This window comes from Oncorhynchus mykiss, chromosome 20, assembly GCF_057628025.1.
Source record: "Oncorhynchus mykiss isolate SJ-2025 chromosome 20, ASM5762802v1, whole genome shotgun sequence".
NCBI classification, from domain to species: Eukaryota; Metazoa; Chordata; class Actinopteri; order Salmoniformes; family Salmonidae; genus Oncorhynchus; species Oncorhynchus mykiss.
This window is the reverse complement of record NC_143041.1, coordinates 2,432,809-2,460,606: the sequence shown is the minus strand read 5'-3', so window position 1 is coordinate 2,460,606 and position 27,798 is coordinate 2,432,809. Positions and strand designations below refer to the sequence as shown.

Genomic DNA, 27,798 nt, shown 5'->3' with positions numbered 1-27,798 from the left:
CTGAACCAGGTTTTTGTCTGTGACTTTAGCTCCATTCTGTTTCTTTTTTTTCCCTGAAAAACTCCCCAGTCCTTAATTAACAGTTACAAGCATATCCATAAACCCTGTGCTTGGAAATATGGAGAGTGGTACACGGTAATGTGTTATGTTTTTATTGCAAATCCAATACAACACTTTGTATTCAGGACAAAAAGTGAATTGCTTTGCCACATTTTGGTAGTATTACGTTACGTTAAACGTATTTAGGCTTGCCATAACAAAGAGGTTGAATACTTATTGACTTCTTAGGGCTAGGTCCCTTTTTTCTAAATTTCTACCTTAATGACGTGCCCAAAGTAATCTGCCTGTTGCTCAGGCCCTGAAGCCAGGAAATGCATATAATGGGTACCATTGGAAAGAAAACACTTTGAAGTTTGTAGAAATGTTAAAATCATGTAGGAGAATATAACACAATAGATATGGTAGGAGAAAATGCAAAGAAAAACCAACCAGAGTTTTTTTTGGAGAGAGACCATGCTCTTACAATAGAATGTATTAGGGCATACTGAAACTTAGCTCCCTGAATGCCATTCCTATGGCTTACACGGGGTGTCAGTAGTCTATGTTCAAGGTTTCAGGCTCATAACTTCAAAACGAAGAAGAAATATCCGTTTTAGTACAGGGACACAGTCTTGGAAATTCGTGTTTGCTCACGCAATGAAGACAGAATGCACCTACTAGTCCGTGTTTCCTATTGAACATACTTCTTTCCGTAATAAATATTATAGTTTGACTACATTTTAGGGTATCTGAGGAGTAAATAGAAACGTATTTTGACTTTCTCTGCATGTTGAATGAGTGGATTATTCAAATCGATGGCGCCAACTAAACTGACCTTTTGGGATATAAAGAAGGATTTTATCTAACAAAACGACACTACATGTTGTAGCTGGGACCCTTTAGATGACATATCAGAGGAAGATTTTCAAAATGTAAGTGAATATTTAATTGCTATTTGTGAATTTATGAAACCTGTGCCTGTGGAAAAATATTTTGATGTGGGGCACCGTCCTCAAACAATCGCATGGAATACTTTCGCTGTAATAGCTACTGTACATTGGACAGTGCAGTTAGATGAACAAGAATTTAAGCTTTCAACCGATATAAGACACTTGTATGTACCTAAATGTTTAAAATGAATCATCTTTATGATTATTTATTTGAATTGCGCGCCCTCCAGTTTCACAGGAAGTTGTCATAGCTAGCGGGATGACTAGGCTTAAGAATTATTGACTCAAGACATTTCAGCATTCGGTCACTACAGACACCCTAGTTCGAATCCAGGCTGTATCACAACTGGCCGTGATTGGGAGTCCCATAGGGTGGTGCACAATTGGACCAGCGTCGTCCATGTTAGGCTGGTGTAGGTCGTCATTGTAAATAAGAATTTGTTCTTAACGGACTTGCCTAGTTAAATAAAGGTTAAATTTTTTTTAAATAACATTTTATTCATTTGTAAAAATGTTGAAAAAAACAATTCCACTTTGACATTATGGGGTATTGTGTGTAGGCCAGTGACACAAAATCTCAATGTAATCCATTTTAAATTCAGGGGTGTGAATATTTTCTGAAGGGGCTGTTGCTTCTATTTCTCATGTTTTTGTTCTACTTATACTGCACTGTTGGGAAAGAGCAAGAAAGGCATTCCATTGTACATGTGACAAAAAAACTTGAAAACTTGTAATTGCTTATAAACGCTAATAATTTTTTATAAAGTTATGAAATACATATTTATTGATATTTTATACAAGTTTTAATAATGTTTATTATTGACAGCTTTTATAAAGTTGAACCCAAATTAGAAAATAATATTTTATCTCTTAGTATTTTTTGTTGATTGGGAAAAATAATAAACTGTACAGAAACATTTTCTGTTTATTTTTCCCTGTAATAAATATGTTTTTTTATGTTAATTAACTAGATAGAAATAATTCATAATATTACTTTCAGGTTAGGCATTTTTGGTAACATTTGTCATAATATATTGTTTTAACAGACTCTTTTTAAACTCTTTTCTGAAAGTAATTCTTTAATATACCCATATTGCATTGGAATGCATCACCACCCCATCACTGCACATACTGCTCGCAATCACAACATGCCCATATCTGCACAAAAACATGAGTGTTTGCGTACACACACACACACACACACGCACACACACACACACACACACACACACACACACACACAGACACACACACACACACACACACACACACACACACACACACACACACACACAAACAAAAACACATAGTGTACAAACCAAAGTGATTTTTCACAAACGGGAAATAATGTCAGGTCTTGTCTCCAAGGAGATGGAGGCAGTTGCTAAGATACTGTGACACTAGGATCTCTCCTCTTGCTCTCTCTCTCTCCCTCCCTTACACAGCACACAGTGTTGTCACCATGAATAGCACTAAATTATCTCAGTATCTTTCTTTCTCTATTACAGATGACGTTGAACAGTGTTCTGTCTTTTCAGTCACAGTTCTATAAATAGAACAGATACAGAAGTCTAAAGTACCAAAATGTCATTTCATTAGCAAGCTCACATCAGATGCTTATCAAGCAGACTGCTATTTTGTTTAGTAGAATCTCAAAGTATATTAAATTACTCACATTGTCAAACAATGCATGTAAACTAATGTTCACTACAATAGGATTGCATGCAACTAGTGTGGCTATATCTGAAAAGACAGGGCATAGACAGCTATCCAACATCCTTGATCCAAAGTGTCATGGAAATGATGATTATGTTCCAGCACCTTCCTGTGCGTCTCCACAGTCCTAGCTGCACCTTTCCAGAGCTATCAGCATGCTACATGTGTCTTGCAATGGCATGTCACTGCCAAATCTCCATCCCCCTCTATCTTTCTATCTCTCTACCATGTGGATCCTAACACACCATTAAGAGTTCATGTGTTTGGCTGTATTGGAGATGGCGCTCATACACACCTCTCTCTCAATAGCAGAATTAGTCTCCTCAACTGTATTTCTGTCAGAGAGCCTCTCTGCACTGATGACACAAGCAATACAGCGATGAGTGTTTGTTCATTCAACATGCACACACACTCACACACGCGCAAATGCGCAAACAAACAAACTCAGACACACACACTGCCACACAAGCAATGACACAGTGAGGATAGAGTGTAGCGAGAGGGGGGCAAGAGGGTAGGCAGGGAGTGGGGTGGGCTGGGCTTTGGTGGTGTGTGTTGAATCATTTTAAATGGCGCTAGGATTGTAAGGGGAAAAAGATGTACGGAGGAAGAGGAGAGCGAGAAGGGATTGAAAGAGAGCCAGAGAGGGAGAGGACTAAGATTTCAAAAGAAGCATGGGGGAATGCAAGGGAGCTTGGGGGAATGCAAGGGAGCACGGGAAGAGGGAGAAAGAATGAAAAGGAGGAATATCCTCTGCACCACTGTGTGACTGGAAATTTAATAGAGAGAGAGAGGTAGAGGGGGAGAGAGAGAGATGGAGAGAGGGGGTGGGAGAGAGGACGAGAGAGGCAAAAGGCACAGAGACCGCATTGCTGTGCGGCTCTTAGCGAAAGCTATCAATTGTGAACTATGCTCACTACGGCATTCAGGGAGAGGAAGGGGAGGAGTCGAAAAGTGAGGGAGAGGGTGAACGAATGAGAGAGAGAGAGGTACATATCTGAGGGGTTCTTCATTTGAATATTCACCTCCACAGCCTGTACTGTGGAGATAGATGGGGGATTGAGGTGAGGGGAAGTGGTGCTGGGGGTGTGGTTGTATAAGCTACGACATTTGAACTTAACATGGGTTAATGTGGGTGCAGCTTGAACATTGATTGAGAGCAAATTCCACATGCAGTTTATTGCTGAGAATAGCTATAGTATTGTGTTTTATAATTCAACACAAATCTTAATGGTATGCATGGAAACAGAGTGACAGGATCCAGTGCATTTTACAACGGGTCGCTAAAGTTGAGTGATGTGAAGGGCCATAACAACAGTCAAGGAGCAAAGTATACACAAGGTGGAGTAGTGTCACTAAGTAACTCCATTACTTTTAGATTAGGAGCCAAAGTATGAGAAAGACAGGACAAAGAACAGACTAATGGGACCACATGCCACACATGGCATCCCGATATACATAATTGCTGTCCAAGGCTGCTATGTCCCCATAAAACCATTTGCTGTTATGTCTTTTCAGATGGTCCATGTTTTTTTTATCGATTTGTTGTCCATCTGTCATAATAAGCCGTATGCCATGATGCCACAACCTTAGATAAAGTACCAAACTTTAAAACCCTAATTGAAAAGACAAAGTGTTGTATGTCTAGGAAACTTTCATACTGCATTAAACCAATGTTGATTGGTCTGATATGTAAGGTTTATGCCACAATAGTACAACTGAAAATGTCCAGGGGGTAGTGAAATAGCATTCTTTGCCAAAAGGCCCAGTGGCAATATGCTCACTAACTGTGAGATGCAATTGTGAACCAGCAATATCCTGATCTGAAGACCACCACACTGCAGAGAAATCCGGTGCAACTTTTCCTGAAATGTGCAGAATCAATCAGTGAATCGATCAATAGAGTGCTTAGTCACATCAAACACTTTACACTCTGTGACTACAGTTCGTGGCCGGCCATAGATGTATCTAGGTTCCCTCAAATCCACTGGACCTGAGTATAGCCTACTCACCCGGCATTGCAGACCATAATGACATTAGTGCATCACAGCCATTTGTCTTGGAATATATATATATATTAACCTTCATTTAACTAAGCAAGTCAGTTAAGAACAAATTGTTATTTACAATGAGTTTCTTGATCATGGCCGTTCATAATCAATGGTTGGATGGTCTTCTGTGGTCCATGTTGAGGTCTACGCTGACTTCGTGGCATTCAGCTGCAGACCAACGGAATGTGCGTAAACTGTCGCTTATGCTGGAGTGCGAAAATACTATGCCAAACGGGCGCCGTCTCGTTTGCTGCCTGCGCGCGTCTCCAAGGATGAGAAGATGATTGGATGCATCCATTACGGATTTCGTTCTTATTTGAACTGACTAACGATTTAACTATGTTAATGTATACGTTTCTGCACCCTGTTCGTGTAGTTTGTGGGTTCTGCTTCTGTTGAACGTGCTATCGGTGTATGAAGTCCCTTCGTTGCGTTGGTGCTGCGGAATACAAGAGAGCCGAGCTAACATCCGTGGAAGAGAGCTAATCAATTTAGAGAAGAGAAAAAGAGGGATAGTTAAGGGGTTGGGGAACTGACGAGAAGAGAGGGAACGAAAGGAGAGAGAACGTCGACCTCACACCCCAGAAATTGAAACAGAAAGGTATGAGTCTATTGGACGAAGGTGAAATGGCCGTCGTAGTCAACCTATTTGTTATTTTGGTATGATTCTGCGTATATCAGGTGGAGACATTACCTTTTTATTTGCTCAAATTGCTTAGTATAAATGAATATCGGGGGAAACCATCGGGTTACAATTGAAAATGTTGGAAATCAAAGCTAATGTGTTGTAAGCCATTCTTAAGATAATTTCAAATAGAAAAGGTGCTGGAATCATACATCAGATTATTTTGTAACATACCTGCCTAATGTTAAATAACATTATTTTTGTTGCATTTGTTTAGTTTAGTCAAGGAGAGTCGATGCAAGCCATTTTGTAATGCAGAATTAGGCCTATTCTAATTTCAATTGCGTTCCAGCGCGAGGCTAGCTGCATTATTGGAATTATATGATCATTTATAGTCACCAGGGTTTATTGTGCTTTGGTCATACACTGAGGATAGATTACAACCATTTTTCATTTGAATGATATGGGAATGATCTAATTCGACTTTTATTCCAATGATTTAGACTCTCCATTTGATGCTGTAAAATGATCAAATTAAGATTAAAAAAAATCCCCTGCAAATGAAGTATAAACCACCATTTTAACCGTAACATAATTTCCCCCATAAAACACTGATTTCAACTATTGTTTAAATAGTCTCATCCTGACCGGATTCCCACCTTCAACAACTCCGAATCCATTTAGTGTTGTCATAGTTACAGGAGATGATGTTAGCCTGCTGCACCTGTGTGCCTTTGTGTTAATCTCAGACCAGCTGTAAATATTAGGCCTAATTGAGCCTGGTATACAGGATCTCTCTTAATGCTCAGGTAGCCTTTAGCCTAAGAATATTCAAAGCCACAAATGCTAACACTTAAAGACTGCTTGTGTAATGCTTTATAACTTGTTATACCCATATAGGCTATTAACCTTTAAACTGTCTCATAATAAGCTGTATAACAGGCTATATTAGGCCTATGTCTCTGTTATGTATCAACATTTCAACTGACTCAAAATGGCTGTTATTTAGTCATGATTAATATAAGACTATTATAAAAGTCTACATTATACAATGCATTATAACTGCATAATATTTCACATAATAGTTGCAGGCTTTTGAAGTAAATTATAACCAAAGGCTATTTGTGTAAAGTGTCACCCCACAATAATCACCTCAACATGTGACCAGATCCAAAGAATAAAGCATTGGTAGAATATAGTGATTACACAATAATCATGTGTTTGTATTGTACATTTGGTCAACAGGTTGCGGATCATTTGTTTCTTCACGATTGAATGCTTTCTTCTCCCACGACTGATTGTGTGTAGTAGTACATGGGTGCCAACATGTAGAGAATGTTTTTTCAGCAGAATCGGCGGAATGAATACACCTCTGATCACGAGTAAACACAGTTCACTTTCATTGCAGCCACGTTGTATTCCTTCTCGCATCTATGCGATCTCCTCCTCACCCCCATGTGGAGTTCAATGCACAACACATCAGCTGTATGTGACCCGGTGAAAAAACCCTTCCAAGCCAAACCGCTACATACAGCCTACATCGTTGTCACCATATTAGCTAAAGTGACGTCATAGTCATCATAGCTAATATAACTAATGTGTTAGTAAACACGCTACAATCATGCAGTAATGTTACAGTGTACAGACAGTAAGCAGTTACACTGGTGGGCCCCGGTGGCAATACATTAGTCAAACCAAAAGTATACCTTAACTTGGAAGAGTTCCATGTGTTTTGTTGGAAAGTCATAGCTAGCTAGCTAACATAGCATCCCTTTGTTTGAGCAGGGTGTTTCAGTAGGCTAAACTAGATAGCTGCATTTGCTAGCTAAGTAAGTGAAACTGAAAGTGGAAAAAAATGACACTCTTTCTCCTTAAGTTTGGAAGAAATTAATTTGTTCAAAACTATTCAACTACTGTCTTTCTCTCTCTTTGAGTCAACTACTCACCACATGTTATGCACTGCAGTGCTAGCTATCATTTGATTGGGTGTTTGATTGGGTGGACAACATGTCAGTTCATACTGTGAGAGCTCTGAAAGGTTGGAGTACATCCTCTGGAAGTTGCCATAATTACTGTGTAAGTCTATGGAAGGGGTTGAGAACCATGAGCCTCCTAGTTTGTGTATTGAAGTCAATGTACCCTGAGCTGTCCTCCAGCTACACCATGGTGCTACCCAACAGTGTGCTGTTGAGGCTACTGTAGACCTTCTTTACAAAATCGTGTGTTTTGATCAATTATTTGGTGACATGATTGTATTTAGTATAGTTTTATCTAAAAAGGATAACTTTTAAAATGCTTAAAATGTGTATTGTTATGAAATTCACTGAGGAGGATGGTCATCCCCTTCCTCTGAGGAGGAGCCTCCACTGATATGTAACCAAGTGACCCTAATAAGAGAATATGCACTATAGAATTGCACCATTGTACCATCGACAATGCACAGAGTGTATGAAAGTGTCCTCAAAAAAAGGGATACATCTATGGACAACAATGTGTGTTCTGTTAGATGTTTTGATGGCCTTGGAATGAGTCTTAGGGCTCGATTCAGTCCATACCGCTGAAGATAGAGCAGTAAACATTTAAGGCAATGTTCCCCCTTTGTCACAGAGACTGCATTCATGGTAAACACTGCATATATCGGCTCAATCAGAAAATACCTTTACATTTAAATCACTCTATACCACGGCTTTTCCGCAATACGGATTGAATCGAGCCCTTAGTGAAGAGCAATCTTTCCCCTATCAAGCCATGGGTCTGGCTAATTAACTTGTTTTACAGTGGTTTGTCTCTCTGTCGTCTTGTAAAGCCCAACATACAGTTCTTATATAATGAAAATGGAAATTTCCTGAACAAGATCGGCACGATAAAATGGGACATTTTCACAATTATGGACGAGCCCATTGTCTCAGAGGTATCATCCTGTAGTGTAGGCCCCACTTAGATTGTGAGCGAACACCACACACATTGAATATATTCCCCTTCTCCAATTCTACTGTCTGTTGCAAAGACCTGGAGGCTATGTTATGCACCTTGACACAATAATAATTTGTCTCAATGTTGCAATTATAGTGGAGGATCATGGATTGAAACTGTACTTTGGTGTGTGTGTGTGTGTGCTGGTTTCAGTGGCGATTTTCGCATGTAAATCTTGGTAGGGGGAAAAAAACATGTGGGATGCATGCCACCTAAGCCACTACACAACACAACACTAAACAATACATTAACAATACATTAATTACACTATACCACTGCTACACCTGGCTATCAGCGGAGCCTTGTCTGGCAGCGAAACAGTTTATTCAGCCTCATTTACTACCTTTAAAAAAACATAGCTGATATTTTCTACTGACAATTGAGATGTACAAACTATGGCATAAGGGTGACGACAAGCGGATAAGAGGCAATTTGAATTAAGACATTAATGAGCGAGACCGACATAGTCTGATTTGATCAGCACTTTTGAAATGTACGGTGACAGAATTCAGAAAATGGGCTGTTTTTACAGTGTTCTCCCTGTACACCAAGTCAGAACTGTAGGATAAATAAAGTGGGCATATAAGCAGATAATGAAAGCTCTTGCAATATTTGATGATTACATTTCTCAAAAACAGGTTATAGGCTACATGTGCACCACCAAGTCAGAACAGTAGACGAAATTAAGGGGCTGAAAATAGACCAAATTATGAGGGGGAGACACATGGGCTACTAACAGCTTAGTACACAACATACACTTAGTATTACTTTATTAGCTACAGTATACATATCTCCCTGGCATATTACATAATTTATGAAGCAGCATACAATACATTTTTGGACTCACCTTGTAGTGCTGTGCTCACTTGAACAGGAAGGATGTGCGGCGGTCCTTCGTGGGTAAATGTTGTCATAAAACTTTGTCATCAAAGTCTGTCATTCTCTGGATTTATGGTGCTTTCAAGACAACTGGAAACTTGGGAAAAAAAGGTTGAATCATGATGATGTCAGTGCTCTTCAGGTCGTAGCTCTAGAAAGAGTCCCAAGTTCTGAGTTCAATGAAAGTTCAAAACGTATTTTCCCAGTCGTAGCTCATTTTTCCCAACTTCCCAATTGTCTTGAACTCACTAAAGTCAGATTTTGCACTTCCGAGATAACAGTTGTTTTGAGTGCAGCACATATCATGCTTCATTGACAGCATGGTCGATGTTGAATGTTTATTATTTTCAACTAGGAAAAGAGACCCTTAATCTTAGACTTGGGACCACACAGCCACTCCACTGAATAGCAGGCTAATGATTGCTTTGCAATGCTTGCAGTTAGCCACTGATTCCTTCCAAACCACTTATTGTTGAATTTGCGATTTCCAACTTGTTGAGTAATGTTTATGTCCAAAGGGCAACGAGCATCAATTCGTTGTATCTATAATTTATAATCATTATTTCTCTTCATATGACAAGGATTAAAAAGGATTTGCCAGTAGATTGTTGACTTGATTCATGATGATGACCGCTAGGTAAGATTTTTTAAGTATAATGTTGACATGATCAGTCCAATCAAAGCTACTGTAGATATAACGTGATTTGACGTCATTTTATCTGTGGCCAATGACCTTGAGCCTTCTTGGATGGGCACTTCTAATGTAACTCTATGGCAGCACTCTAGGGGCTATAATTTTCAAGGTCCACCCTTAAACTTGGCGGTGACGTAGTGTCCCTATGAGTGACGGAACACTGAGCCAATCACGGCGCCACGCTCCGTATTTTCTGCTGGCTTGCCCCATCACCATAGAAAGCACTGAGCTAGGCTGAAACACCTGCATTTTGGAGCTGCATTACCCAAGAAAACAAAAAAAGAGACCATGCTTGTATGCAGCTTTATTAACTCATTGATATACAGTACCAGTCAGACGTTTGGGCACACCTACTCATTCAAGAGTTTTTCTTTATTTTTACTATTTCCTACATTGTAGAATAATAGTGAAGACGTCATAACTATGAAATAACACATGGAATTATGTAGTAACCAAAAAAGTGTTAAACAAATCAAAATATATTTTAGATTCTTCATAGCAGCCACCCTTTGCAGCCACCCTTTGCCTTGATGACAGCATTGCATACTCTTGGCATTCTCTCAACCAGCTTCACCTGGAATGCTTTTCCAACAGTCTTGGAAGGAATTCCAACATATGCTGAGCACTTGTTGGCTGCTATTCCTTCACTCTGCAGTCCAAATCATCCAAACCATCTCAATTGGGTTGAGGTTGAGTGATTGTGGAGGCCAGTTCATCTGATGCATCTTTCAATAACTCTCCTTCTTAGTCAAATAGCCCTTAAACAGCCTGGAGGTGTGTTAGGTCATTGTATTGTTGAAAAGCAAATGATAGTCCAACTAAGTGCAAACCAGATGGGATGGCGAATCGCTGCAGAATGCTGTGTGCCTTGAATTCTAAATAAATCACAGACAGTTTCACGAGCAAAGCACCCCCCACACCATCACATCTCCTCCTCTATGCGTCACAGTGGGTACCACACATGCGGAGATCATCCGTTCCCCTACTCTGCGTCTCACTAGGACACTGCAGTTGGAAGCAAAAATCTCAAATTTGGACACAAATTTGGAATTTGGACAAAAAATTCAAAACAGACTAAAGGACAGAATTCCCCAGTCTAATGTCCATTGCTCGTGTTTCTTGGCCCAAGCAAGTCTCTTCTTATTATTGGTGTCCTTTAGAAGTGGCTTCTTTGAAGCAAATCATCCACAAAGGCCTGATTTACGGAGTCTCCTCTGGACAGTTGATGTTGAGATGTGTCTGTTACTTGAACTCTGTAACGGATTTATTTGGCCTGCAATTTCTGAGGCTGGTAACTCTAATGAACTTATCATCTGCAACAGAGGTAACTCTGGGTCTTCCTTTCCTGTGGCGATCCTCATCAGAGCCAGTTTCATTATAGCGCTTTATGGTTTTTGTGACTGCACTTGAAGAAACCTTCAAAGTTCTTGACATTTTCCACGTTGACTGACCTTCATGTCTTAAAGTAAATATGGACAGTTGTGTCTCTTTGCTTATTTGAGCTGTTCATGCCATAATATGGACTTGGTCTTTTACCAAATAGGGCTATCTTCTGTTTACCACTCCTTCCTGGCTCATACACATTAAGAAGGAAAGAAATTCCACAAATTAACTTTTAACAAGGCACACCTGTTAATTGAAATGCATTCCCGGTGACTACCTCATGAAGCTGGTTGAGAGCATGCCAGAAGTTGCAAAGCTGTCATCAAGGCAAAGGTTGGCTACTTTGAATAATCTCAAATATAAAATATATTTTGATTTGTTTAACACTTTTTTTGCTTACTACATGATTCCATATGTGTTATTTCATAGTTGTGATGTCTTCACTATTATTCTACAATGTACAAAATAGTCAAACTAAAGAAATCCTGGAATGAGTAGGTGTGTCCAAACTTTTGACTGGTATTTTATTTGTTTTACATTGTTTGCAAACTGATATGTGACATGTATTAATGCCTAAATAACATGCAAAACAGGCAAGCCCCCAGAACGTTTTATTTTTTATTTTCTAGAAATGTAGTGCTCAAAACAGGTGGGCCTCTGCCCCACCTGCCCTGAATGACAGGTCGCCACTGGCTGGTGTGAGGGTGGATAAAGAACATTTCTGTAATTAGCATATTCTTAATGGCTGCTAAGACAAGAAATATTTGAAAAGCGATTGATGTTTACCTAATCTGCTGCCTATACTGTATGCAGATTATGATTCATGAAGAGTTTGTTTCCTGTTATTGTGAAAGGCAAGGTTCGGCCTTCGTGTGCAATGCATATGTTTTGAGGGATCATCACTGAACCAGATACTGTGACATGTTGGTGTATGTGCAATTGACGGTTTCTTTCTTTCCTCTGTATATATGTTACGTTTGGTCTAAAGATATATTGGACTCACTGAGGCTACTCAATAATTATTACTATTACTGAGCTGTAATCCACCAGCCCAGTACTTCAGATTGTTTTGGGTGAATTCTTTGAACACTTGTAAAGCACTTTCTTAATGACCCCTTTGTCAGAGTAGGAAATATACTATGACTACTGAGCAAGTGTGTGGACTGTTGACATGCAGTCACTCGACCATGTAGTAGCCTACGGAACCCTAAAAGCTTGTGGCTTACGTGTTAATTGAGCAAAAAGAGAGACACTGATTTGTTGAAAACGACTGAAGTACATCTGCTAGCAAACTGCTAACTGCACAGTGCTAGAGTGGAATAGGATAGTGCACTGGGCAGTAAAACACAAGATGGTGTGTGAGTCCGGTGCCATAGCAACCAGGTTTCTAGGACCACATGAATTCATGGCATTGCGTAGGAGAGAGGATGTTTTGGGCTAACTATAAACCTGGGTTCAAATCTGACTATTCACCAGAGAAGTATGATATGAATGGATATATCAATAAGTTGAGCTAAAGTAACTTTTGTTTGAACAGCAGGGCCTTGACCTACATACATTATTTTATTGAAGGTCTCCATCTTTGTCGGTCTTAAAGGGACAGGGTAGTTTGTGTGGAGGAGGATGGAATGGGGTTCCCATGTTTGTATATATGCTAAGATGACCATGTTAGCTATTTTACTACCCAAATTCCGGCGCACAATTGTCCCAGCGTCGTCCGGGTTAGGGTTTGGCCGGGGAAGGCCATCATTATAAATAAGAATTTGTTCTTAATTAACTGACTTTCCTACGTTAGAAAGTAAAGGTTAAATAAAAATTGTGGAAGCACTGTATTCTATGTGGCAGAAATGACCAGGTAGAAATCATATAGTTAAATGGTACACATCAATAACCTATAAATTACTTGTTTGTGTCTACATTAAAAAAAATGCAGTATGTGTACATCCTGAGTAGCCTGATGGTATCACACTAGAGGTGCAGGGCTGAGTTGCTTAACAGAAAAACCTGTTCACTGTGTAATGGACTATTGAAATGATATTACACTCCCCTCCATATGTATTTGGATAATGAGGGTAAATGTTTCATTTGGCTCTTTACTCCAGCATTTTAGATTTGAGATAGAATGTTTCATATTAGCCGACGGTACAGAATGTCACCTTTATAATCTTAGGGTATTTTAATACATATCTGTTTTGCTGTTTCGAAATGAAAGCGATTTATGTATCTAGTCCCCCCATTTGAAGAAGTTATAAGTATTTGGACATTGACTTATAGTGTATTAGTAGTCAACTGTTTAGTATTTGGTCCAAAATTCCTTGCACGCAATGACTACATTAAGCTTGTGACTCTACAAACTTGTTGGATGCATTTGCTGTTTATTTCTGTTTTGAATTATGTTTTGCCTAATAGGAACTGAATGGTTAATAATGTGCCATTTTATATTATTATGGATAATCACGAATGAGGCACAAAGATCATACCTCCCCCCAAAAATGTTAAACTCCCTGTTATTGGTAATGGTGAGAGATAAGCGTCTTTTGTTGTAGCCTCTGAACAGCATCTCGCTTATCATTATTCATGATTCATTCATGATTTTTCTTAATCATGGCATTATCAGGATTAATCTAGAAGTGTTCAGAAACATCTAATCTACTCACTTAGAAATAACATTACTCCAGTCATCACTCACCGTTCAGTTACTATCGGGCAAAACACAACCTAATCAAATTTCAAATGCTCCCAACCAGTTTTTAGAGTCACAAGCTTGATGTAGTTACATTGTGTGCAAGGAATATGGACCAAATACTAGACTAGTTACATGAAGTGCTTTCCTTTCTAAATGGTAAAACAGATCATGTGCATGAGAATACCCTCAAATAAAGGGTGGCATTCCTTATTGTTGCCTCATATTAAACATTTGATCTCAAATCCAAAATGCTAGAGTATAGAGCCAAATTACAAATTCCTAAATACATATGAGGGGAGTGTAGAAGCAATACTAGGGGGTCCCTCAAGTTTAATTCAGGATCTTGCACCCCAGTCCAACCCTATAGGCCTATTGGAGGATGCAGACCAGTCAGGAGAGGTGCAGATGCAGACCAGTCAGGAGAGGTGTAGATGCAGACCAGTCAGGAGAGGTGTAGATGCAGACCAGTCAGGAGAGGTGTAGATGCAGACCAGTCAGGAGAGGTGTAGATGCAGACCAGTCAGGAGAGGTGCAGATGCAGACCAGTCAGTAGAGGTGTAGATGCAGACCAGTCAGGAGAGGGGTAGATGCAGACCAGTCAGGAGAGGTGTAGATGCAGACCAGTCAGGAGAGGTGTAGATGCAGACCAGTCAGGAGAGGTGTAGATGCAGACCAGTCAGGAGAGGTGTAGATGCAGACCAGTCAGGAGAGGTGTAGATGCAGACCAGTCAGGAGAGGTGTAGATGCAGACCAGTCAGGAGAGGTGTAGATGCAGACCAGTCAGGAGAGGTGTAGATGCAGACCAGTCAGGAGAGGTGCAGATGCAGACCAGTCAGGAGAGGTGTAGATGCAGACCAGTCAGGAGAGGTGTAGATGCAGACCAGTCAGGAGAGGTGTAGATGCAGACCAGTCAGGAGAGGTGTAGATGCAGACCAGTCAGGAGAGGTGTAGATGCAGACCAGTCAGGAGAGGTGTAGATGCAGACCAGTCAGGAGAGGTGCAGATGCAGACCAGTCAGGAGAGGTGTAGATGCAGACCAGTCAGGAGAGGTGTAGATGCAGACCAGTCAGGAGAGGTGTAGATGCAGACCAGTCAGGAGAGGTGTAGATGCAGACCAGTCAGGAGAGGTGTAGATGCAGACCAGTCAGGAGAGGTGTAGATGCAGACCAGTCAGGAGAGGTGTAGATGCAGACCAGTCAGGAGAGGTGTAGATGCAGACCAGTCAGGAGAGGTGCAGATAACTGGGTTCACTTTGGTGTGGCAGTACACCTCAGCAACGTTCACTGGGGACAAAGGGGACATGCCCCCCCCCCGAGTTTTATAGTTGGAATGTGATACAAAACGAGGCAACGTTGTGGTTTTGGACCATGCGGATGGATGCCTCCGAGCGGTCAGGTAGGCTGTGAGGAGTGTTTATTCTACTGGATAAACAAATATAGATTTATGTACAGTACAGGAACGTTTTCAGACCCTTTGACTTTTTCCAAATTTTGTTACGTTACAGCCTTATTCTAAAATGGATCAAATCAAATAAATTCCTCATCAATCGAGACACAATACCCCATAATGAAAAGCGAAAACAGGTTTTTAGAAATGTTTCAAACAGAAATACCTTATTTACATAAATATTCAGACCCTTTGCTGTGAGACTTGAAATTGAGCTCAGATGCATCCTGTTTCCATTCATCCTTGAGATGTTTTCAATGGAGTCCACCTGTGGTACATTCACTTGATTGGACGTGATTTGGAAAGGCACACACCTGTCTATATAAGGTCCCACAATTGATAGTGCATGTCAGAATAAAAACCAAGCCATGAGGTCGAAGGAATTGTCTGTAGAAGTCCGAGACAGGATTGTGTCGATGGCACAGATCTGGGGAAGGGTACCAAAACATTTCTGCAACATTTGGTGCCCTTCCCCAAATCTGTGCCTCGACACAATCCTGCATCTGAGCTCTACTGACAATTCCTTCGACCTCATGGCTTGGTTTCTGCTCTGGCATGCACTGTCAACTCTGGGACCTTATATAGACAGGTGCGTGCCTTTCCAAATCATGTCCAATCAGTTGAATTTACCACAGGTGGACTCTAAACAAATTGTAGAAACATCTCAAAAACAGAGTGGCCTCCATCATTCTTAAATGGAAGAAGTTGGTCAGGGAGGTGACCAAGAATCCGATGGTCACTCAGACAGAGCTCTAGAGTTCCTATGTGGAGATGGGAGAAACTTCCAGAAGGACAACCATCTCTGCAGCACTCCACCAATCAGGCCTTTACAGTAGCATGGCCAGACGGAAGCTACTCCTCAGTAAAAGGCACATCAAAGCCCGCTTGGAGTTTGCCAAAAAGGCACCTAAAGACTCTCAGACCATGTGAAACAAAATTCTCTGGTCTGATGAAACCTGATGAAAGATTGAATTATTTGGCCTGAATGCCAAGGGTCACGTCTGGAGGAAACCTTGCAACATCCCTACGGTGAAGCATGATGGTGTTAGCATCCTGTTGGGATGTTTTTCAGTGACAGGGACTGGGAGACTGGTCAAGATTGAGGGAAAGATGAACGGAGAAAAGTACAGAGAGATCCTTGATGAAAACTTGCTATAGAGTTCTCAGAACCTCATACTGGGGTGAAGGTTCACCTTCCAACAGGACAATGACCCTAAGTACATAGCCAAGACAATGCAGGAGTGGCTTCGGGACAAGTCTCTGAATGTCCTTGAGTTGCCCAGCTAGAGCCCGGACTTGAACCCTGGAGAGACCAAGTACAGGTGTGCCAAGCATGTAACGTCATACACATTAAGACTCGAGGCTGTAATCACTGCCAAATGTGCTTAAACAAAGTACTGAGTAAAGGGTCTGAATACTTATGTAAATGTGATATTTCATTTCTTTATTTTAATAAATTTGCAAAAACTGTTTAAATTTTTTTTTTTCGATTTGTCATTATGAGGTATTGTGTGGGATTGATGGGGGGGGGAAAACAATTTAATCAATTTTAGAATAAGGCTGTAACGACAAAAATGAATACATCTCACTCAAAGTAGTAGTAACATTTTGCATAAAAGTTAGCTTACACCTTCCCCTCAGTCAGTTACAGGAAGCCCTCATTAATTGTGCAACATCGGTTGAGACTACCCAAGTATTTAACAATAACCATTCAGTTTGGATTTACAAACACACACTTTCAATAGGAATAATGACAAAATGTAACAAAATGTGGAAAAAATCAAGGGGTCTGAATACTTTCTGAATATAAACTTATATAAACTTATTCAAGGAGGACACAGTGTTCTTGGGGACCTTCAATGCTGATGAAATGTTTTGGTGCCCTTCCCCAGATCTGTGCTTCGGCACAATCCTGTATCTGAGCTCTACGGACAATTCCTTTGACCCCATGGCTTGGTTTTTGCTCTGGCATGCACTACCAACTGTGGGACCTTATATAGACAAGTGCGTTCCATTTCCAAGTCATGTCCAATCAGTTGAATTTTCCACAGGTGGACTCCAAACAAATTGTAGAAACATCTCAAAGATGATCAATGGAAACAGGATGCACAGTATATTATGTCCCCCCCACATCTAAAACCGTAGTTGCGCCCCTGCCCCTCAGTATCACAAAGCAGACCCCCCAGTTCTTAGTAATCAGTACAACCAATTGTGATTCAATTAATATCTGTCTTTCAGAACAATAGGGCTAGGTCACCATGTATTGGATGTGGGGAAACTTTTAGCTGGTTCCCTCATGTAGCAGTAGTTATGTAACATTGATTTTAAAAACGGGTTATACTTCATTAAATATAATTTCAAACTGACAGTACAGTACTTGCTTGTTATTGTCTTTTAAAGTGATGTTGGTATGTGATCAAGTCTATTTATCTCTGCAAATACCTTTTCTCCACGCACATTACCGTGTGTATGATTGTGCTCATAAATACCAAAGATGTTTCTTTTACTCTCGTCATTGAGTAATGAATCATATGCTACATTTATTTCATGACCAATATTTATTTTGCTCTAGGCCTGTGGTGCTTTGAATTGTGACACACCTTAGCTTTCAAGTGAGCTTTTTAGAATTTTGTGATCCACCTTTTGAACAAGTATCAAGCATCGACCAACATTTTTACCTCAACCTATGAATTAAATAGTAGGTGACACACTAGTAGGCTCTAGAGCCTAATTTGGGAGAACCAATGCTCTAGTGTAAACCTGAAAGTTTACATACTTTCCATGCATTTTATCTATTGACCATCAATCTTGTAATTGCATTCCACATAATTAAATATTTCACAGTGCTTCTACAGTTACAGAACTAATGTGTCAGTACTTGTGCCTTGTTCAGTTGTCTGATCCCCTTTCTTTCTTTCTTTCTTTCTTTCTTTCTTTCTTTCTCGCTCTCTCTCCCTCCTACAGTTAGGAGCATCTAGAGACACCCCTTTCAAGAGCCGATTCACCAAACATCTCCTTTTTTATTGGAATAATTGTCAGGGGACAATTATTAATTCTTTAAAAAAAATATGCTGAAAAATAGACGGCATTCTATATTTAAACTGACATGAACAAAGTCAAGTGAGGAAATATAAAACGTAAATCAAGAGACCATTTAATATCTAACAGTTCTTCATGGTTTTTAAAACGACTTGAAAGAGAAGAATAGAATGTACTGGTAAAATGAACATCAAGAGAACCGCTTAATTGTCTTGTATCAGAGGTGATTTATCAACATATTAGAACTCAGGGTGGGTCATGACCAATTTGCCATGCATGTTGTCATGATGACCAGCCCCTCCACCCCCTCCCCCCTCCTCTGGTTCGTCCAGCTTTTGCTGTGGCTTCACCACCATGGACCTCAGCTAACAGAGGCAGTACCCCCATGTCCCAACCCCTGTAGCTGTTCCAATCAGGCAAGCCGTGTCATCTGTACAAGGAAGAGTTTAGAGGACGTACCGGACAGTATATCTGTGAACACAAGATACCTCAACTTACAAGAGAACACGATTCAGGTAAATATACCTTTCTCTCATTACATTTACCCACAATTCATACATGTACGCATATGAACAGAGTGTGCTTTACTGCAGAGAGGTTTCATATGGCTACAATGTACCAGCATGTTTTTATATCTCTCAACAGGTGATAAAGTCAGACACGTTCAAGCACCTGCGGCATTTGGAAATACTGCAGCTCTCCAAGAATCACATCCGACAGATTGAGGTGGGCGCGTTCAATGGCCTGCCAAACCTCAACACCCTTGAGCTCTTTGACAATCGCCTCACGCTGGTACCATCGCAGGCCTTTGAGTACCTCAGCAAGCTGCGGGAGCTCTGGCTACGGAACAACCCTATCGAGACACTGCCAGCGTACGCCTTTCACCGCGTTCCCTCCCTGCGCCGGCTCGACCTGGGCGAACTCAGAAAGCTGGACTACATCTCTGAGGCCGCCTTTGAGGGCCTGGTCAACTTGCGCTTCCTGAACCTGGGCATGTGCGGCCTGAAGGACATCCCCAACCTCACACCCTTGGTCAGACTTGAGGAGCTGGAGCTGTCAGGAAACCAGCTGGGGATCGTCAGGCCGGGCTCCTTCCAGGGCCTGGTGTCACTGCGCAAGCTGTGGCTCATGCACTCCAAGGTGACGGTCATTGAGCGCAATGCCTTCGACGACCTGAAGAACCTGGAGGAGCTCAATCTGTCCCACAACTCTCTGCATTCACTGCCCCACGACCTCTTCACCCCGCTGCACCAGTTGGAGCGGGTGCACCTCAACCACAACCCCTGGGTGTGCAACTGCGATGTCCTGTGGCTCAGTTGGTGGCTCAAGGAGACAGTGCCCAGTAACACCACATGCTGTGCCCGTTGCCACGCGCCCCCAGTCCTGAAGGGCCGCTACATCGGTGAGCTGGACCAGAGCCACTTCACATGCTACGCTCCCGTCATCGTAGAGCCACCCACCGACCTCAATGTCACAGAGGGTATGGCCGCGGAGCTGAAGTGTCGCACTGGCACCTCCATGACATCTGTCAACTGGCTCACCCCAAATGGCACCCTCATGACCCATGGATCGTATCGCGTCAGGATCTCAGTCCTTCACGACGGAACCCTGAATTTCACCAACGTTACTGTGCAGGACACGGGCCAATACACGTGCATGGTGACCAACTCCGCAGGCAACACCACGGCGACTGCAGTGCTCAACGTGTCCTCATCCGACTCCAGCAACCCCTACAGCTTCTTCACCACCGTCACTGTTGAAACCGTGGAAACAAACAATGGTGAGGATGCTGGGAGGCAGTACATCAACGAAACCTACGTACCACCAGATTACCTGGGTCCCACTTTTTCAGGAGGGGTACTGGGTAAAGGCAGGGCTGGATTCACCATATCTCCATCTCGCTCTTCTCTCCACTCTTTCTCCCCGCGTGCCACCAGAAACACTGAAAATACAGTCACAGTGTCGATAATGGATGTCACAAACATTACTGGCCTGGACGACGTGATGAAGACCACCAAGATCATTATTGGCTGCTTTGTGGCCATCACCTTCATGGCAGCCGTGATGCTTGTGGTCTTCTACAAGCTGAGGAAGCAGCACCAGCTGCACAAGCACCATGGCCCCACCCGCGCTATTGAGATCATCAACGTGGAAGACGAGATTGGTGCCGGGGCCGGGAGCGGCATCTCAGGGGGATCGACCATGCAATCTGGGTGCGGAGGAGACGGAACATTGAGGATGCATCACCCGGAAATAGTCAACCTTCCCAACATTGGGCGATCAGAGCATCTTAACCATTACTACAAGGCCAATCATTTCAACAACAATGTGATGGGTCTGAGCATTGGGACAGGGGCAGGAGTCGGTACTCTAAGCAACAAGAACAATATGTCTCCACTTAACCAGCAAGGCCAGGATATCCCAATCTCCTGTACACAGGTTCCAATCCCCTCCGCCACTTTCCAGACCATGTCTGGAAATGGCACCAACACCAACCCTCTTTCTGTTTCCCCACCTCTGCCAATGTCCCTCCCCATGCCCCCCATGGGATTACATGGATCGATCAAGGGTTTCATGGGCCAGAACCAGAACCCACAAATGGAACCTCTTCTGTTCAAGGGAAACTCAAAGGAAAACGTTCAAGAGACTCAAATTTGAGAAGAAAGAGTGAGGAAAGAGAGAGAGTGCAAGGGAACGACAGAGAGGGGATTGATGGCTGGTTTACGCACTGAATGATTAGACACTACAGTGCATTGACATTACACCAAGAGAGAGGATAGACTGACACCGCAATACACAAACGCATAGGCTGGTCAGCTAAAGTGTACTGAGCCAAGGATTACCACAATGGGCCACTTGTGTTTGTAGTAACGGTCACGGCAATGGAGTTAAATATCGAACATCGCTACAATGTAAATCTGTGCCAAAGCAAATGTTTCTTGCAGTTTCTATGAGTTGTATTCACATAGAAGAAAGTACTGTGGCTCAATTCCCTAAGTCATTGTTGGCCAGTCTGTCAAGACATGCACAGCACGTACCACATTGAAGTTTGAGTTATGAGACATAACAGGACTAGACATTTCTAGTCATTTCTCTTTTACAGAAAACACTTGTGAAAGACACTCTGGTATGAACTCAATAGTCTCCCTTGAGGCCGTAGGTAGGCATAAATGGTAAGACAAAGGGTACAGTACAGTACAAATTACTGTGAAAATTCACAAATTCTATAAGTATATTTTCATTTGAGTATGTAACATTGCAGATTCCAATGCAGAGATATTTTGGAGGATGTATGAGCTGTAATGTGTATTATCAGGGGTGGTGATTGTGAAGGTTGACTTATACACTACATATGTTTTGAGTTTGGCTACTCATCCAAAACAGAAGGGCTCAATTGCAACACTCATTGTGATGCTATGAATTTGGCTTCCATGAATATTGTAAAATCGTAGGAGAGGTCCCCCAGTGTTCTGTTAGACAAGCTTTTGTCTGTGATAACTGGACACTTCTGTTCTGGTTTGTCTTGAGAGTATATTCCATATATTCCAGCAGGCTACTTGATTACTCAAATGAGAGCTTCAGGTGCCTGCATGTGCCATCAGCAAATGCAGGTGAAATAACTAAACAGTGAGCTAATATCATGCAAAGAATTGTATGGGCAATGGAAATGTTGACAAAGTGTAAAACAACAGATCAGTGGCAAGATATTTGCTAGAAGTGGGGAATTTGTAATGAACTCCTTTCTCATGGTGACCATTTTGATGCTACATAATGCCGTCAACAGGGTGATTAAAATGCCTGTCTTTGCCATTGCATTCAGTCGGTGGGTTCAACCACCATATTTGGTTTAGTGTAACAGGAATGAATGATAATAGTATTTGGTTGTTGGACAAACAGTTGAACAAACCACCTTTTTACAGTGTACCTTTCATGTGTTGATACCGTTTAAAGCTTTGTGCATTTAAACTGTCTTCAATTATTTTTTGCCTAGTTTGATATAATGTTGAACAATTGTCTAGCCATGTATCATTCACATAAATAAAGAAATCATATATCGAGGTCATGGAGGTCAGTGGAAACCAATTGAAAACAAACAATAGTTATAAAGAGTGATACAGTAGGCTACATTTTTTAAATATAGGTTGAACCTATATGGTATACGATTCACCCATTAGTCATCTTGGTAATCCTAGTATGATGTCTGTTCTGAAATATCTTGTGACAGGCTTTTAGTCATTCTAATGAGAGAGTTACATTGGCATTAAAAGGACGCTTAAAGTGGCACAGAATCCAGTTTGTCTCCTGAAAAAGCTTCCGCTTCACTTCTTAATCTCAAGAAAATCTGAAAATGGTTGTTGCAATTGAGAGCAAACTGAACACGCCGACCATATTCAAGTGGAAGAGCGATTGTTGAGATTAGATGTATGTGTAACTGTAATACTACACACAGCAAGTAGTATTTTTGTATATGGAGGTGATCTTGCACCAACATGCTGCTCTGTGTGATTTGTTATCCACTCAACATTTCCTTTTGCTGCACCCCTCTCTCCTCGCAGAGCTGCATACATTTTCAGAGCTGGTGCCTTGAGTGAGTGGGGATGGTTGGTTCTTCTGGTTACTCCCGTAATGAGAAACAAAGGTGCATGTTTTTGGGGAAATAATGATAACATGAATGGTGGTCAATTGAATGGTGGTCAAAAATATGGTCAATTCTGGTAGAACATATGATTATATCTGTTGAATTAGACATTTACATAGGGCTTTCATTTAGTTTGATCAGGATTAGTATATGAAAACAACATGCAAAACTGTAGTCAACAACGGGTCAGTTTATAGGTTGCCCAACCAAGGAACTATGAGGGAGTTTTTCCTTTACGTTTTACACCCAGTTTCAGTAATTATGGTACTTCTCCTGAAAAAGCGTAAAGTAGAATAATGATATAGTATTTTACTAATGTGGTCCGGCAGACACTTTTTGCGAGTAGGGTTCAACTGTTTCCCTACTGAGACGCTACTAGAATATAAATGAAGTCTAAAAAAACTCCAACATATGGCTGCACTGGTGATGTGCATTTGGTAACTGCCCTGTCAGGTTTCAGAGAGCATATTAAATACCTCTGAGTGTGCTACATGAGAGTAAACCACAGAACAAGATCTTGGAATTATTATAATATTTGGCCCAATGTTTGATGATCAACGTCGCTATTGTAGACATGTCACTTTCATACCATTGGAGAAACTGTGTCTATTATTAAGCTAGATTATTATTTATACATGTTGTATTGTTGTTGTTGTTATTATCATTATTATTATAAGGACCCTGTTACACCCTGAAATGAATGGTGTAGTAAATGTCTACCCAAATGGAATATGACGGAAGAAATGCACAACAGGAACTACTAAACCATGCCCGAGTAACAACACCAGTAAAGAACACGTGAACTTTAACAACTATGTCATCTTTACTCTGCTTTACAAAAGAAGATGATGATGGCCTCTTGCAACAGATGGAATACTGAGTCTGTCATTGTCAAACCCCCACAGTGATGGAATACTGTATTGTAAACCACAAACTGACCTTTTGGTACAAGATTCCATTTGATAAACAGAACGAGAAACTGAACTATGTTGTTGTTTGGAAAGCTTTTTAATGAAGTGAAAGAAATGAAGTTAAGCTATAGCAAACATATAGATTTCTTTAAATGCAAAATAATAAAAGCATCATTTTTGGGTTCATTTGTTTAAAAGAATTCCGCAAGTGTTGGTTGTATCTAAAGTGTAATATTATTGATATGGTCATTATCAATGTACTGTCATCTGATGTCACTTATAAATCATAAACCCAGGGATACAAAATGGTGTAGTAGGAGGTTTGAAACATTGTACTACTTTTCTATTCAACTTTGGCCACATCAATACATATGGTATTTACACTTCTATGATTGTCTTACAATGACTGAGAGGTACTATACGTTGCTGTCTATGCCAGTTTGGCTTAACTTTCTGCCAGCTGTGAAGAATATTTCTCATTAAGAACTGTTCAACACACACAGTTCCAATTTAGTTTTGTTGTTTTCCCATCTTGAGAACCACATACTCCAAAACACTTGAGTTTATCAGTTAAGCCAGGTAATATTCTAATGACATGATAATACATTAAGTTACGGCGTGGATTTTATAACACAAAAATGAAATGAATTCTGAACAATATCACTTCTTCTGTGTGTTTTGTCATTTTTAGTTTTCCGACCTCTTATGAAGAGAAGGGAGTTAGTACTTCATTGACCACTCGCACGGTGCCCATGTTAGGTTAGAGTCACATCAATGGAAGTTGTGTCAGAGTCAATTCATTACATTTTTTTTGTTGGAAATCTGTTACAAAGTATTTCCACGCAAGGTTTGAAATGAGTATGTTTTAGTCAAATGTTATATCTGTTTGGGCTTCTTGCGGTCAATTTGCAGTTTAACAATTATTTATAATTATGTTCCGGCCCCATCCGCTTAAGAAAAAAATTGTCCCATGGCTGAATGATCCCTGCTTTATGCCATTTGGACTACTAGTGTGCGGCCTAATGCAAGGATGGGCAACTGAAGGTCCCTTATGTAGGCCCACGGATCAATAAAAAAAAAAATGTTAGTCGATGTCTCCATTTACTGTTGCGAGTTAGAATAGTATAATATCATTTAGCAATTTCGCAATTTGGTTGTGCATCAGCAGTTATTCACTTGTTATGTCAGTCACTGGCTGTCACTCAATTAGCCATGTCAGGAAAAAAAAGATATTGGTAAGTTAGTCTAGCGAACAGCTTGTAGTATTAATAGTTGATTTACCCCATTGGTTTTGTTAGTCACTCTCAATCAGATATCATATTAAGATAATCTGTGTAGAATTGCATTAAATGTGTTATAAAATTACTAAATCTTCTCTCTGCCCCATGGAAAAATGTGTAGAATTGCAGCAATCGTACATTAAAACTGCAACATTTTCTCTATGCCCCATGGCAAAATGTAAAGAAATGCAGCAATCGTACATTAAAACCGCAACATTTTCTCTCTGCCCCATGGCTAAATGTGAAGAAATGCAGCAATCGTACATTAAAACCGCAACATTTTCTCTCTGTCCCATGGCAAAATGTGTAGATTTGTAGCAATCGTACATTAAATCTGCAACATTTCCTCTCTGCCCTATGGCAAAATGTGTAGATTTGTAGCAATCGTAGATTAAAACTACAACATTTTCTCTCTGCCCTATGGCAAAATGTGTAGATTTGTAGCAATCGTACATTAAAACTGCAACATTTTCTCTCTGCCCCATGGCAGAAATGTGTAGATTTGTAGCAAACGTACATTAAATCTGCAACATTTTCTCTCTGCCCTATGGCAAAATGTGAAGATTTGTAGCAATCGTACATTAAAACTGCAACATTTTCTCGCTGCCCCATGAAAAAATTTGAAGAATTACAGCAATCGTACATTAAAACTGCAACATTTTCTATCTGCACCATGGCTGAATGTGTAGATTTGTAGCAATCGTACATTAAATCTGCAACATTTTCTCTCTGCCCCATGGCAAAATGTGTAGATTTGTAGCAATCGTACATTAAAACTGCAACATTTCCTCTCTGCCCCATGGCAAAATGTGTAGATTTGTAGCAATCGTACATTAAAACTGCAACATTTTCAAGCTGCCCCATGAAAAAATTTGAAGAATTACAGCAATCGTACATTAAAACTGCAACATTTTCTATCTGCCCTATGGCAAAATGTGTAGATTTGTAGCAATCGTAGATTAAAACTACAAAATGTTCTCTCTGCCCTATGGCAAAATGTGTAGATTTGTAGCAATCGTACATTAAAACTGCAACATTTCCTCTCTGCCCCATGGCAAAATGTGTAGATTTGTAGCAATCGTACATTAAAACCGCAACATTTTCTCTCTGCCCCATGGCAAAATGTGTAGATTTGTAGCAAACGTACATTAAATCTGCAACATTTTCTCTCTGCACCATGGCTAAATGTGTAGATTTGTCTCAATCATACATTAAAACTGCAAAATGTTCTCTCTGCCCTGTGGCAAAATGTGTAGATTTGTAGCAATCGTACATTAAAACTGCAACATTTTCTCTCTGCCCCGTGGCAAAATGTGTAGATTTGTAGCAATCGTACATTAAAACTGCAACATTTTCTCGCTGCCCCATGAAAAAATTTGAAGAATTACAGCAATCGTACATTAAAACTGCAACATTTTCTATCTGCACCATGGCTGAATGTGTAGATTTGTAGCAATCGTACATTAAATCTGCAACATTTTCTCTCTGTCCCATGGCAAAATGTGAAGATTTGTAGCAATCGTACATTAAAACTGCAACATTTCCTCTCTGCCCTATGGCAAAATGTGTAGATTTGTAGCAATCGTAGATTAAAACTGCAACATTTCCTCTCTGCCCTATGGCAAAATGTGTAGATTTGTAGCAATCGTAGATTAAAACTACTAAATGTTCTCTCTGCCCCATGGCTAAATGTGTAGATTTGTAGCAATCGTACATTAAATCTGCAACATTTTCTCTCTGCCCCATGGCTAAATGTGTAGATTTGTAGCAATCGTACATTAAATCTGCAACATTTTCTCTCTGCCCTATGGCTAAATGTGTAGATTTGTAGCAATCGTACATTAAATCTGCAACATTTTCTCTCTGCCCCATGGCTAAATGTTTAGATTTGTAGCAATCGTACATTAAATCTGCAACATTTTCTCTCTGCCCAATGGCAAAATGTGAAGAATTGCAGCAATCGTACATTAAATCTGCAACATTTTCTCTCTGCACCATGGCTAAATGTGTAGATTTGTATCAATCATACATTAAAACTGCAAAATGTTCTCTCTGCCCTGTGGCAAAATGTGTAGATTTGTAGCAATCGTACATTAAAACTGCAACATTTCCTCTCTGCCCAATGGCAAAATGTGTAGATTTGTAGCAATCGTAGATTAAAACTACAAAATGTTCTCTCTGCCCTATGACAAAATGTGTAGATTTGTAGCAATCGTACATTAAAACTGCAACATTTTCTCTCTGCCCAATGGCAAAATTTGAAGAATTGCAGCAATCATACATTAAATCTGCAACATTTTCTCTCTGCAACATGGCTAAATGTGTATATTTGTATCAATCATACATTAAAACTGCAAAATGTTCTCTCTGCCCCATGGCAAAATGTGTAGATTTGTAGCAATCGTACATTAAAACTGCAACATTTTCTCTCTGCCCCGTGGCAAAATGTGTAGATTTGTAGCAATCGTACATTAAAACTGCAACATT

The 27,798-nt window shown here is 40.5% G+C and overlaps 1 protein-coding gene across 2 annotated transcripts; it reads left to right on the top strand.

Annotated features, from left to right (window-relative positions):
* Positions 1-661: 661 nt before the first annotated feature.
* LOC110498796 (leucine-rich repeat-containing protein 4B) lies at positions 662-24,228 on the top strand. Of its 2 annotated transcripts, none has more exons than XM_090211994.1 (3): positions 662-971; positions 18,407-18,996; positions 19,127-24,228. In XM_090211994.1, exons 2-3 carry the CDS (start codon positions 18,754-18,756, stop codon positions 21,137-21,139), a joined length of 2,256 nt encoding a protein of 751 aa, XP_090068120.1. In that variant the 5' UTR covers positions 662-971; positions 18,407-18,753; the 3' UTR covers positions 21,140-24,228. The 2 variants fall into 2 exon arrangements, with proteins under 2 accessions (XP_090068120.1, XP_021431097.1); XM_021575422.3 differs by lacking the exon at positions 662-971 and adding an exon at positions 4,723-5,357.
* The last annotated feature ends 3,570 nt before the right edge of the window (positions 24,229-27,798 follow it).